At 38.7% G+C, this 14,839-nt stretch overlaps 1 protein-coding gene across 3 annotated transcripts in view; it reads left to right on the top strand.

The window, feature by feature from the left end:
• ctbp1l (C-terminal binding protein 1-like) overlaps window positions 1-14,839 on the top strand; it is a 28,201-nt gene that overhangs the window by 9,887 nt on the left and 3,475 nt on the right. For all 3 annotated transcript variants that reach the window (XM_055178291.2, XM_055178290.2, XM_055178292.2), the window contains 7 exons: window positions 10,777-10,931; window positions 11,025-11,169; window positions 11,266-11,472; window positions 12,120-12,334; window positions 12,635-12,765; window positions 13,318-13,445; window positions 14,658-14,775. In XM_055178291.2, the coding sequence (XP_055034266.1) occupies window positions 10,777-10,931; window positions 11,025-11,169; window positions 11,266-11,472; window positions 12,120-12,334; window positions 12,635-12,765; window positions 13,318-13,445; window positions 14,658-14,775 (1,099 nt within the window). The remainder of the gene's footprint in view (window positions 1-10,776; window positions 10,932-11,024; window positions 11,170-11,265; window positions 11,473-12,119; window positions 12,335-12,634; window positions 12,766-13,317; window positions 13,446-14,657; window positions 14,776-14,839) is intronic.

Here is a 14,839-nt window from a genome sequence, read left to right as displayed (position 1 = left end):
TCACACTTGTTAATGAATAACTGGGGTATATGACAGAACGCAAAAATAGCTGCATGTACTAGAGATGCACTGATACCACACTTTCCATTTTCGATCCGATAACAGAATTCTGAGTATCAGACGATACCAATACCTTTGTATTTTTCTTGAACAATTTAAAATTGCACGCACACATTCTGGTTTCCATGTTTTGTGGGGACATTCCATAGACATAATGGTTTTTATTCTGTACAAACTGTATATTCCCTTCCCCAAATCCTAATTCCAACACTCACAGAAATCTACCCTTCTCCTGCTTCAGATTTTCAATAAGCATTCTGTTTGATTTATAAGCTTGTTTCCTCATGGAAACCTTAAAATGTCCCCACAAGGTCAAAAATGTACTGGTATTTCTATCTTTAATGTAGCAATAACCAGGTACACACAAAAAATTAAAAATGTGTACATCTAGTATAATTTTTACATTTAAAAATCAATAAACTTAAAATGATTTACAAGTTAAAAGAACATTTGTAATTATTAATCATGACAGTGTTTAGAAGAACATATAATAGACACGTTTGATCAAATAAATATGCTAAATATGTTTTCCCTAATTGTGCAAAACTGTCACAGTATAAAAAGCTTTATTGTGCAGATGGTAGGGGTGCGACGAGATCTCGCGAGATTAAATATGTCTCGCGAGATTTCTTGTGTAGGTGAAATTCTGTCCGTTTCTCAAATAAAAGACTGCATCCTTCGGAGGTCGCATTTTTAAACTGCATTTACTTCATAAAGACTGTCTTATTAGAGACTACTAACAATTATAAAGTTTACTAATAATTTAGTTAATCGCAAATTGTTGTAATATGCTCATGACTTGCGAATGTAATGCTCAGTTAATGATCTGAAATAAACCTTAATGACGTATGCAGCCTGCATATGCGACCTCCGGAGGATACAGCTTTCTGTTTGACTCTTTTAGGGGCCAGTTACACCAAAAGCGTTTATGGCAGTTGCAGGCGCCTTTTTTAAATGATATTCTATGGGCATGGAGCGTTTGCACGCTGTTTATGCGCGCTGAGCGCCTTGCGGTTTTTGCCGGCGGCCGCAGCACGCGCCTTTGAAGGAACGCCGAGAGCGGAGAAGCGCCCGACGTCATTCGCGTCTTTCCATTGTCCACTCGAATGAGGGGAGCTGCGGGCCTTACGTTGTGGTGAGGGAAGTTTACAGTTGCTTTGAAGAACCGGACTCCACTCGTTCACTCTCTCCTGTGTGTTTGTGCACCTGTCACCCTCAAACAAGGTCAGAGCAAGCGTCATCTTTTTAAAGTTTCTGCTAATGTGACAGTTAACAGCAAAAGAGCGCACGCTTCAAAATTTGATTGACAAGACAGCTGACTAGGTGGTTGCCTAGCAATATTAAAAGCCGCGTCGACTCGCACTGCTCTTTTTTAAAAAAGGCAGTGCGTCGCGCCTTGCGTTTCCAGGCATTTAAAGCGTGGTTGGTGTAATTAGCCTCTTACAGTGCATGCATTATATTCTGTCTTTTACTGCATTTGCTTTTTTGTTTGGGTTTCCAATAATGTTCGTTTGGGAGCTCGTATGAAGTCTGAGACGTGTTGTGTTTGTCTGTTGATCACTGTCAGATGTGAAGTCTCAGCACAGATTAAACCATCACAGAGTTTACATGATTTAATGTCTGCATGTTCATTTCTATTGTAAAGAAATGGACGTATATTAAATATTCAAATGAATTTAAACATTGTTTGGCTAAAAAATAAGCGTTTCTCTCCGTCTAAGTGAAAGTGAAGATAGCGTCCGCGAGACAAGTCAACTATCTCCCCCTGCAGGCATTTGTTATAATATATACATAATGCTTTTTATTTATAGACCACAAATGTAATGTGTTTGTTAAAGTAATGTTGTTTAATGTAACTTGGTTTTAATACTTTATTTGAACCAATTATTATTGCATCTTCGTTATTATGTAATTTTAAAGGCTACTGCTCACTTGGGTCTATTTTTATTACCCAAAAATAACAAATTACTTCATTATCAGTTAGTAAAATAATTGTTAGGGCCAGTCCTTGATTAGTTAAAACATTTAAAATTAACATGATTTCAGTTTCTTATTCATTTATTTTATCATCGAGGGTTTCTTAAAAAGTTTAAAAATATCGTCTCGTCTCGTTCTCGTGAACCCAATCTCGTGTCTCGTCTCGTGGATTAAGTGTCTCGTCACACCCCTAGCAGATGGGTATTTTGGAAATCATGTGCTTGACTGGACCTTATGCACATCCTGGGCGCAGAATTAATGCACCTAAATCATCCTGTACGCTACGATTATGTGCTTCCTGGGCGCTTGAAGCATCCTCTCTTAGGAATCCTCGCTTCACAGTGGAAAGTTCATAACCGTTAAAAACACAGAGAATAGATGCATTGTGTGCTCAGCACAATGTAAATTGCATCCATCCAACGGCTTATTGAGACTTTATAAAATCAGATCTTTAAAATAGTCTGCAATTATTGTGTGTGTACTTGTGTGAATGACGCGTTTTATCCGTCCGCTTCACCAGTGCATTAATCCAGTTGCGAGTACAGTTTTTCTGTGAACTTAAATATCTTTAAATGTGCATTTGTTCCTTCACATGAAGCTATCGAGTGTTGACATTGGCTGTGGCCGAAACTGAATATTGTTTAGTAGGTACTGAATGAGAAAGTACTTGCTTAGTAGTAAGTAGTAGGTACTGTATAGTATGAATCCTAGTAGTATGAATGCGATTCGGACATACTACATCTGCCATGTTGATACATCTTGTGACATACGTCGTCACCACGTCATGTCATACCAGCATGAAAACGGCCGCATCGCTGCTTTCACCTTTCTTCTTCGTTGCATAACTCCGCTCCTTCGGCATCATGGGATAGTGAAGTGTCCATTGTATGCACGCTTTGAAATCTAACCGGAAGTAGTCGGTCATCCGGGTACTTTTCGCATACTGTTTTTAGAATACACGTTTTCGGACATACTACTCGCCTCGCCTACTGCTTTTCACCTACTATATAGTATGGAAGTAGGCGGTTTCGGATGCAGCATTTGAATACAGTGCATAAAGTTTATGGTGATTTTATAATACTCTGTCCTTTTAATCGCTTGTCAGGAACAACCACAGGAAACGCACAGTATCGGAATTGAATCGATTCTGTTAGTCCGATATCTGATCCAGCAAAAAAAGGTCCCGGATTGGCCCCGATACCGATCCCAGATATCATATCGGTGCATCCCTTGCGTTTACATTACATTATTAATTTACATTCGCTTCTCTGTGAGGTCACATGAAGCGCTTCCTCTGACATGTTAATCTTAAGCCCCATTCACACAGCACTTTGATCTCAAAAATTTTTCTTAAATTGGCAAAAGAGAGCCTTCTGTGTGAACACAAACACGAAATCACAGACAATAAGCAAACTTCAGACACTGTGGAAAAAAATAACAAGTGCAGGACCTTAAATACATCACGTGTCTTCATGGGATCTTTACGGCATGTGTGTGAATGCATGGACAGATTCTGGAAAATCATTGGCAGTGTGAATGAACCAAAATCAAACGATCCCGAGCAAATCCTGGATGTATTTGTCTTGTATTTTCTGCAGTCTGTGTGTGAAAAGGGCTTATATAATATCTTGTATTGTGAACATGTTTCAGATTTGAGAGAAAAGAATCCATCAAGATTCTCCTTATGTGTTGCTGCAGCCCAGTTTCATATTAAAAAATCCTGCAGTGTCAGCCCGGCCTTAAGGGGATCGCACACCGGCCGCGCAGCTCGGCGCCGCGCAGCGCCGCGTCGCGTCGCGCCTAGGAGAACTCGGAGGTATTGTAAACCGGAAGTGCACATTAAATAGCGCGAGCTTCGTCAGATAACGTCTATTTCAAAATGTAAAATATACGTTAGCAGCCAATGTTACTTGTTAATGATTTGGGACACATATGATGTTATGTAATGTTAAACTGTGTGAGTGGCGCTGTGTGGCGCGACAGGGATTTGAACAACTTCCTGAGTCACAGCTGGGCGGCGCGGACAGGCGCCACCTGGCGGCGCCGGTGTGCGTACACTCATAGAAAACAATGTGTTACATTTTTTTAGAACGGCGCGGCGCTGAGCTGCGCGGCCGGTGTGCGATCCCCTTTAGTCTCACATCACTAGTCTATCAGGGAATGTTAGATGTGTAGTTATTGTCTGAACCTAGAAGTTCACATAACCTATGTCTCTCAGCTGTTACTTGCACAGCCATAATAATTTGGTTTGTCAGACCAGTTGATCTAACCTTAACATTTGGCTTGTGGCTTTTGTCATTAGACAATTATTGTTCTGTATTTGTATTACAAATTAATTTTCCACTGGCTGGTATTTTAACTTTTTTGTCATCGGTGTTCATTTCTGGGCTGTAAATGTGCATGTTATACACACTGAGTAGGCATGTGCAACTAGGGATGTAGTTTCCGCAAATTTCCGCAAATGATTTTTTTTCTTATCAAGCAACAAACAAGAAAGAATGAAAGTATACATAAACAATATGTTTATTTGGTATTTAACAGGCTAAACTTGGTTTGCCTATTGAAAACAATAACTGTAACCATCTAAAATAGAAAACAGCAGTAACTGTGCAGTAGGCTACATTTAATACAAACATAAGTGGTTAAATGAGACCATGACATGGATGGTTGAGTGAGGGTTGAATGTTTTGCCTGTTTTGCATTATCAACAGACTTTTGATACTTATTGTGTTCTATCAGGTGATGAACTTAAATGTCTGACCAAGTTTGTTGTGGTGAATGCAGGGCTCTCAGGTTTTATTTAAAAGTTTGGAGTGAGATAACATCTGTTAGGGGAGAGGCCCCTCTGCCCCACCAAATTCTCAAGTTTTTGCTAGCAGTTCAATGTTACCTATTATTCATAACTGACCAGCACAAATATAAATTATAACAATTGGTAAGTCTGATAAAAGACAGACAAATGTATCCAAATTAAATAAATTGCTCTACACATTAAAAAATACAAATGTGTCAAAATTAAACTGAAATCTGTATTATATACAGTAGGATTGCAGCACTTGCCATCAGCGTGTATTTTAAGCTGTGTTTAAGAGAGAGATAAGGTTACATGTTCAGTACTACATGGCGATAATAATGAAATACAGTTTTTTTAATAAATCAAGCATAATTTAACACGTATTTGGCTATATTCAAGAAACCTGCGTTATTTACCGCGTTTATTGGATCTTGCTCTTCTAACTTTCACTCTGTGCGTGAACGCGCCACGCATCCAAGTGACTGACATCAGAGGAGTGCGAGAAAAACTTGAGACAGCTAAACTCGACAGATAACTTCCCTGCGCCTTGTCCATTAATTGTATATAGCAGGAAAAGTTATCAGTCTCTTAGAAATACAAGGTCTAAGTGTGTAAACTGACTGAAATGCGTGTATCTCACAGTGAATGCGTGAGACTTGAGAGCCCTTTCTCCGCGAATAACTTGTCCTGTACAGACATTGCAGCTTGCAATCTTAATGTCCTGTGCACAGATTTCGAAATGCTTTTACACAAAAGACATGTTTGCCAATGATAAAAATGTAGTCTGTGCACGCGGGTACACTTCCAGAAAAATCGGCCGAAACAATACAAAAAAACGATCTCTGGCTGGTCAACCGGTGCATCCCTATGTGCAACACTACGTATTTTACACGCATGCTTTAGGGATGTTCATATTGACCGGTTAACTGTTAATTGAAGGTAAAAATCTGACCAAATAATATTATCAGTTAAAAGAAAAAAAAATTTGATAAAGCACGGTGCGTGTCGACACGTTTCTACAGACATTTTGTCACTTTTTTATCCTTAATTTGTGAATGTCCTGTAAATGACATGAATCAGTACTGCCTTGACGGTCTGGTAAAGTAATAATGTGTATGATAAATCATTTGTACTGCATATGTGTTCGTGCCTGATTATGGTTTGGAAGCTGCACCAAGTGTGTGCCTGCGCAAGATGATGCGATCCGTCTTGCGTGCATCCTGACAGACCATTATGTGCATTTAAAGACGCACACTGTCAGCAAATCTAAATACAGGTTTACCCTTCTAATCTGACATGTTACCGACTAGTCCACTTTAGTGACCGTCCCTAATGTCAGTGTTGTAGTTTTGCTGTTGTTGTAGTTGTGCAGAAATCTTGTCCAATATTTGCAAGCAAGCAACTGCAAATAATATTTGGCAGTTCACTACTTATTAGTTTTGCAGTATTAAGAGCTGCTTTTTGTATTTTACATATATTAGATTTGTAGTAGTTAGTGATGGTTTTATCAGATTGAGGAGACAAAGATGATTTAGCTTCCAGTCTACTGAATGTAGGTCATTATGAGTCATGTGAAGACTCCCTACCCCCTTTCCTCATCTCCCCTGTCCCCTACTCACACTTTCATTTAACAGATGGGGGAGGAACATTGGGATATTTGGGAGCTATTTGCTCTTGTGTTAAAGCAAAAGTCACAATATTATTTTATGGATTAGAGGGCACCAATGCTTTTCAATGCAAGATGTTGTGCCACCTCTCCTGAATTTGCAATAGTTCAGCATCATATGGACATTGTTGTACTTTTTGATTGAATCTATTGGGGTCTGTCCATCTTAGATTAGACTGCTTCTTATTTTAATATTGTTTTTTGGCACCTTATTCAAGTCCGTTAAATATCTAAAACTGTAGTTACCTCAAAATGAAAATTAGCCCATATTTTACTCACCCTCATGCCATTTTAGGTGTATATGACTTAGTTCCTTTCTTTTTTATTATACACTGAAAAAAATGATTCTGTGCCTTAGTACATTTAACTTAAAAGAAATTATTAAATTCTATCTAAAAATCTAAAAAGTAAAAATAACACAAACAAATTTAAGTAATTCTAAATTAACAAATTATTAAGTAAATTTCACTTAATTTTATCATGTAAAATCCACCCAAATTTGTAAGAAGGAAACTTTGTGTTGATACTACTTGAATTATTTAAGTAATTATAACTAACTAGGCAGTGGGCTTGTACTTCCCAGCATGCTTTGCATGGGACTGCATTTGGAGAGTAAAATTTGACATAAAACGTATTTTTTGTGCTTTTAACAAAAAAGAAAGACTTGTTAGTGTTTCAGGTTAAATTATCTTTGAGATTTAGAATAGTTTCTGTTTTGAGTTTTGTCGTTACCATCCTTCAGAAGAGTGGTGCTTGTGTATAGACAATAGGTGACACGATGAAAATCATGATGTAAGCAATAACTGTGCTTATGCCAGTACTGAGATCTATTGAGTCTCTTCTTACTTGCTCAACATAATGTGGCCGTTAAATGTGAAAAGTTAAAAAGAATAAGAGATTTAAAAAAGGATTGGATTATCTTAATTTTAGTATGTAGAAATTAAACCATTAAATTGATTTGTTTGCACATAATTAATTTTAGTGTACTGAACATAAAAAATTGAGCAAATTCTACTCAAAATAATTATGAATATAATTAAACTACACTCACTTGATAAATTATAAGTACACTCAACTTAAAAAAATATATCTGGAGTTAGATAAATTAATTGTGTGCATCTTCTTGTCATAATAAAATTAAGTAAATTCAACATAACATTTTTTTCAGTGTATGAAATAATATCCTGTCTCTCTAGCTTTGTAATGCTGTTCAATTATGCTTAAGTTTATGAAGCTCAAAAAACTACATCAATCCACAGGACTCTTGTGGGTTTATACATGTCCTCTAATGTCAAACAATGTCTTCATGTGAGAAAACAATTCATAGTTTGAGCTTATTTAATCTCTATATACACTGCAAGGAAAAAAGGTCAAAATATGTACCCCAGGTTTCATTGTGGTGGTACCCCTTTGAAAAATATCACTTTGTACCTAAAGAGGCCCGAATGCATACATATGTGTACCTAATGTTACATATTGGGACCTTTTTTAAGGGGTACTGCCCCAGTCACAGCTGGGGTACATACTTTGACCATTTTTTCCTAACAGTTTAAAGCTGAGATACAGGCAGGGGCGTTTCTATGTTTTAAAAGTATCAGGCGCTGAGTAATAACATAATTTGCAAGAATAATTTTTTTTGGATTATTGTTTATTTGTATTTCAACATTAAATAATAATTTGTTCTAATTTACAGCCAAAATGCCTAAAAAAAATCTTAAATTAAGGTGCATTTACTTAACAAAAACAACAACACACACAAGAATCTTTTTTTTGTTTGGGTAAGAAAAAATATTTTTCAGTTTGTCCCCATAACATAGGGTACACCTGAACCACACACACATACCCATTTTGAACTGATCCTGTTGCAGGTCATCTCTATTGCCATCTGTGACACTGCCACCATCTGGACAGTTAAGGGTTAAAACCTAAAACAATGCTCTTCCTATTCATAGTTAAATTCTTCTGCTGTTGATGTCTTGAGATTTTAGTTTAAGAAAAAGAATAAAATAAAACTGATTGTGTTAGTTTAATGTCTGTCATGGTTAAAATCCATTTCATGAAATAAGTCATTTTATTTCATGGTATTTATGTGTTCAGATTCACTAATTGGCTAACTAAATGCTCACCATTAAAAATGGTGAAGTTAAAATTAGTGGTAAAGTGAAAATGCCCCAAATATAACAACAGATTAATTCTTCATAGGCTGAGATAAAATTAAGTCATTAATTCATCATAAACAAATTCACAGACTGATTTTTCTATTATCATGCGAGACATAAATTGCATTGTACAGGTTTATAGGCCTGTATTGCTCACTTAAGTCAGTTTTTATTGTGCATTTAATTGTTAATTAAAACTTTAGTTTACTCCATTACCAAAATATTCAATAGTGGCAGCCCTCGACTTTTGTGAATTCCCTGAAATTTATTGCCAGACTAAAAAGCATTGGGGAAACCATGATTAGTTTGATATCTTAAGGACTTAGAATGCAAGCCTCATATAAATTGGTCGATACATAGACAAACTTGTTCTGATCAAGTCCAGGTGCTTGAATCTCCCAGGGGTATAAATATTTTTATAATTGCATGCTGAAGTTGAAATATATCAATGCATGGGTACTATTGGCATTTAATTACACACATTAAAACACCAAGTGTGTTTAAGTCTTAAAGAATAATCTTTGAGTGACTTTTTGTGAATGAGTTTAATGTCATTGAAATGTTTGCTCTAATTGTGCATGCATTTCAACATGCTGACTGAATACTCTGTCGCTGGGACGGTACCCTTAAATTATGTATTGTTTAGGTACAGAAATGTATTGGTACCAATTTGTATCTTTTTAAGGTACTAATATACACTCTTTGAAGTACAAAAGTGTACTTTTTGAAAAGGTACTGTCTCAGTTGCAGCTTTTGTACTTTTTTCTGAGAGTGTAGGATGCTAAAATTTGATCTGGAAGCATGTCTATATGCTTTGTTTTCCTTTCACCAGGCTGTCTTAAAGTTAAGTCTAGTGTAAGCCATTTCCCTTATGGTTTATGATGCGCCGAGCAGTGGTTTACACAATCCTGTGGACCCAAAGATCTCAAGTTTTGAATGTTTCTCTTCATCTGATACACCAGTTTTGTTCATGGAGCTCTTTGTTTTAAAGCTAATGATTTAAATCGGGTGTGTTAAATCAATGGACTTAATGCTCATAAAGCAATACCCTGCCCAATGACATCATGTCACAAACATGTTACAGTTGCTGCAGTATTGCCTGTAGGACTCAATAGATCATGATTGAGCATGTCACTGAAAATTTGGCTTGTTTCTGAAGCTCCGCTAAGGGGGAATATAAACCAAACACAAGACACAAGTAAGCATATCGTCGCTGCCCGATGAAACTCGCGTATGTCCAAAACGGTTACTTTTCAGGAAGTGAAAAAAACACTGTATTTCAAAAGCAGTTGAATGTAGCGTTGTCATACTTGGTACGGCATATTAACATGTAACCATATTCTTGGCAGTGTAATGATATAATCCACATTTGACCAAAATTGAGTTTAAATGGACATGCGTGCATATTTTACAGTAACTGTGATCGATACGCGTTCTTCCGATCATTAATTAGAATGGCCAAGTCGCGTTTCGTATTGACAGATGAATACGCTCAGTTTATTAAATAGCCTACATCTTAGTTAAATACGCTTACTTTATTTAATATTAATTATAAGTGTATTAAATGTCTCTTGCAAGCTATGAAGGGACAAAATCAATACACTGACAAAGTCCCTGCAACACCAGCTCAACCGAACAATGCCAAAGCACCACAACGTAGAAAACAGCAGCGCGTTTAATAAATGATTACAATGAATTTCATTACATATGTACAAGAAAACACACCATCAGCATACAACGCAACATATGTGACCCTGGACCACAAAACCAGTCTTAAGCATCGCTTGATTTTTCAGAACATTTTAACTAAATGCTTTCACAAAGTGGTGGGGAAATCCCCAGCGTAAATATCACCAATGCTAGACAGATACTTTGTTTGCACAGTCCTACCGTAATTAAGTAACTCATAGATGTTAGTCTGGCGTCCGGGGGAAACGTTTACCTCGAAGGAAAGTCATTGTCATGTTTATTCGGCTATATCCAGTGCTGAGCTTCGATGAAACTTTACGAGACCGGCGAGATGCTTCACAGGCGGAAGATATGCGGCGTGATTGACAGCTTTGACACCAAACCTTTTTCTCTGGATTCAGGGTTAAACGGTGATGTTTGGTGTTTTGAAGGCATTCGACCACCCATCCTCAATGGGCCCATGCACCCTCGTCCTCTTGTGGCACTGCTGGATGGACGGGACTGCACTGTGGAGATGCCCATCCTGAAGGACGTGGCCACCGTAGCCTTCTGTGACGCTCAGTCCACCCAAGAGATTCACGAAAAGGTAGTGTCACCGGTCATGTCTTTCCTGTTTTTATTATCTTCACATTACACATTCAGCCAAATATATTTTTTTTGCTCTCCTGTGCTTCTGTAGGTTCTAAATGAGGCTGTTGGTGCTTTACTATACCACACCATTACACTCTCACGAGACGACCTGGACAAATTCAAAGGCCTTCGGGTCATCGTGAGGATCGGCAGCGGGTTCGACAATGTTGACGTTAAAGCTGCGGCAGAGCTGGGTGAGTTTATGACCAGTTTTCTTCCTTTTGTAATTGTTCTTGATTAACGAGGTTTCAGAATTGACCGTTTAATTGGTTTACCTCTATCATGATCAGGTATTGCTGTGTGTAACGTTCCTGCCGCCTCTGTGGAGGAAACGGCAGACACCGCCATGTGTCTCATTCTGAATCTGTACCGGCGCGTCACTTGGATGCATCAGGCCCTCCGTGAGGGCACCCGCGCCTCCAGTGTGGAGCAAATCAGAGAGGTGGCTGGGGGTGCTGCCCGTATTCGAGGAGAGACGCTGGGCATCATTGGGCTTGGTAAGTCCTTGATCAGTTTGGCACATTGATAATGATTTTTTGTATGTAGCACTCAATTTTGAGGTATTGTGGAATTAAGGCTTTTACTGATTTTAGGTCATGAACGTTGTGTTGATGCATTTTTTATTTTTTTTGCATAAATAATTGTATTGCGTTTCAGCCATTTATTTAAAAGCAATATGGCACTCGAGGCTAGTGCTGTATTATGTACGGCTAACTGTGCGTTCACACTAGACGCGAATAAAGCGCATTTATATATATATAGCTCTATACGCACACAGTTGGGTGCTTAAACGTTTTGATGTAACTTGCTTAAAATTCAGCCACGAATTGTTCGCTACGTTGTAATCACGTCACTACTAGAGCAAGCTCCTGATTGGTTAATGGGCGAATCGCTTCATTCACGCCACCAGATGTCTACCGCATATTTGCATTGACTTAACATGTAAATCACTTGCACTTAATGCATCATTTGCATCTGGTGTGAACGCACCATAAAGGGGCTTCCCTTCATGCCCTTTATCTGTGACTTATTCACAATACAGCTTCTTGTACGTTATTGTTTGCTTACAGCAGTTTAAGATTAGCAAAGTGGTCAAAACGTGTTATTAGAAGACTAAGGTCTGTTTCTTATCGTTTTTTTTTAGGACGTGTGGGCCAGGCCGTTGCTTTGAGGGCAAAAGCCTTCGGGTTTGGAGTGATTTTCTATGACCCGTACCTGCCGGATGGCGTGGAGCGGTCACTAGGGCTTCAGCGCATGGCAACACTACAGGACCTTCTCATCCACTCTGACTGTGTGTCGTTACACTGCAGTCTGAATGAACATAACCATCACCTCATCAATGACTTTACCATCAAACAGGTACAGAAATACAGTGCATACCACTGTTAAATCTGGACTATCAGAAAATTTTATTCAGTTGCACACTCGAGCTTTCTGTGTTGATATATTATGTTGGCTTCAGAGTTTTCTAATCATGCGAGGTCTAAAAAAAATTTGGTCTAGGTTATGGTTCATGTAGTTTGGTTGAATTGGCACAAAAGAAATGTGTCTAAACTCCCAAGATTAACACTTTGCAGACATGTACATGTCCACATGCTTTTCCCAAAATAGAGCAGATTGAATATTGCTGTCTATAATATCAATAATTGTGTTGATTAGATGCGTCAGGGGGCGTTCCTGGTGAACACTGCTCGTGGAGGACTGGTGGATGAGAAAGCTCTCGCCCAGGCTCTGAAAGAAGGAAGAATACGGGGAGCGGCCCTGGACGTCCATGAGACAGAGCCCTTTAGGTACGAGGAACAGATTTCCTATTTTGGGTCCGCTTTTGTTGTCTATGATCATTTTCTGAAGTTGGTAGCTTGGTGAAAGTAGGAATTTTTATTATGCACATTCAGCAGTTAGGGGGCATGCACACCAACACTTTTACGCTCGCAGCCGGCGCATGTTTTCAATTGTTTCCAATGGAAGCTCGGCGTTTTTCAAATAAGCCAGCAGCTAGCGGTTTTCTTCCCCGCTGAAAACCAGCGCTCGGCCGTTTTTCCACGGCGAGAGTTGAAAAATGTTCATTGAATGTAAAGCTCCGCTCGTCAATGTCGGTTCTCACGAGGCCGTCCAATCACAGTGGAGGTGGGGCGGGACAAGTATCACAGCAACCAACCGTCTCACAGCTGACGTATCAGAGCTACCAAAGCGCTTAGCTGAAGAAAGCTGGCACTCGGCGTTGTCCAGGCGTTTCAGCCGCGTTTAAAAGTTTTGGTGTACACAACCCCTTAGGCTGTGTGAAAGGCTTTGTGCCTTGGCATGTTTTTGTTAATAACATAATTTTTGTTTTTTTGGGCCAGTTTTTCTCAGGGCCCGCTGAAGGATGCCCCAAATCTTATTTGTACCCCACACACATCCTGGTACAGTGAGCAGGCCTCTATTGAGGCCAGAGAGGAGGCAGCGAGGGAGGTGCGCAGAGCCATTACAGGTCAGAAAAGACCAGGTGTTCATTATCAGTGTCATCATCATCATCATCGGTGAATGCATTACAACCTTTCTGCATAACGTTGCAAACATTGATAGACAGTGCTTAAAGGAATATTCCATTTTCTTAAAAGAAAAATCCAGATTATTTTCTCACCACAATGTCATCCATTCTTTGTTCAGTCGAGAAGAAATTATGTTTTTTGAGGAAAACATTGCAGGATTTTTCTCATTTTAATGGACTTTAATAGAGCCCAACATCTAACACCCAACTCAACACTTAACAGTTTTTTAAACGGAGCTTCAAAGGACTATAAACGATCCCAAACGAGGCATAAGGGTCTTATCTAGCAAAACGATTTTCATTTTTGACAAGAAAAATAACAAATATACACTTAAAGCACAACTTTTCGTCTAGGTCCGGTCCAGCGCGACCTAACGCAAATGCGTAGTGACGTAGGGAGGTTACGTGTTACATATATAAAACGCACATTTGCGGACCATTGTAAACAAACTGACACAAAGACATTAATTAGTATCAGCTGACATTCAACAACGTAGGAACGGTCCTCTTTCAACACACTTGTAAACATTGGGGTGTAGTTTCGCGTTCGTCCTCTGTGACCTCTTGGCGTGATGACGTATTGTGTCGGGTCACGCTAGCGCATGACGACCGGATCTAAACGAGAAGTTGTGCTTTAAAAGTGTATATTTGTTATTTTTCTTGTCAAAAATGACAATCGTTTTGCTAGATAAGACCCTTATACCTCGTTTGGGATTGTTTATAGTCCTTTGAAACTCCGTTGAAAAAAACTGTTAAGTGTTGAGTTAATTATTAATTGTTGGTGTCTATTAAAGTCCATTAAAATGAGAAAAATCCTGCAATGTTTTCCTCAAAAAACAAAATTTCTTCTCGACTGAACAAAGAAAGACATCAACATTTTGGATGACATTGTGGTGAGTAAATTATCTGGATTTTTCTTTTAAGAAAATGGAATAATCATTTAACAAATCTATTAAACACCACTCAGTGTAAGGTTTGTGCTGCTCTAAATTGTCTAAATAATTTTTATGTAATGCAATAGTTAATCCACCAGTATGTATGAGGGCTCATTGTACTTCTCCGTGGGACCCAAGCGCCAGCTTACATTCATACTTCTGCAACGTGAATTCAATTTGACAATCCTCGTAACATCGTGTATGTTTGTACATGCAGGTCGTATCCCTGACAGTCTGAAGAATTGTGTGAATAAGGAGTATCTGATGGCAGCATCCCAGTGGCCGTCTATGGAAGCTGCCACTGTGCACCCTGAGCTGAACGGAGCAGCCTATAGGTGAATACACTTCTTCACAGTAGACTCTGTCTTTGTGTTTTTCTCAGTTTAAGTATCTTGCTCT

The sequence above is a fragment of the Misgurnus anguillicaudatus genome, chromosome 16, assembly GCF_027580225.2.
Source record: "Misgurnus anguillicaudatus chromosome 16, ASM2758022v2, whole genome shotgun sequence".
NCBI classification, from domain to species: Eukaryota; Metazoa; Chordata; class Actinopteri; order Cypriniformes; family Cobitidae; genus Misgurnus; species Misgurnus anguillicaudatus.
Note: the sequence above shows the minus strand (reverse complement) of the source record. Positions and strands in the feature narration are given on the sequence as shown.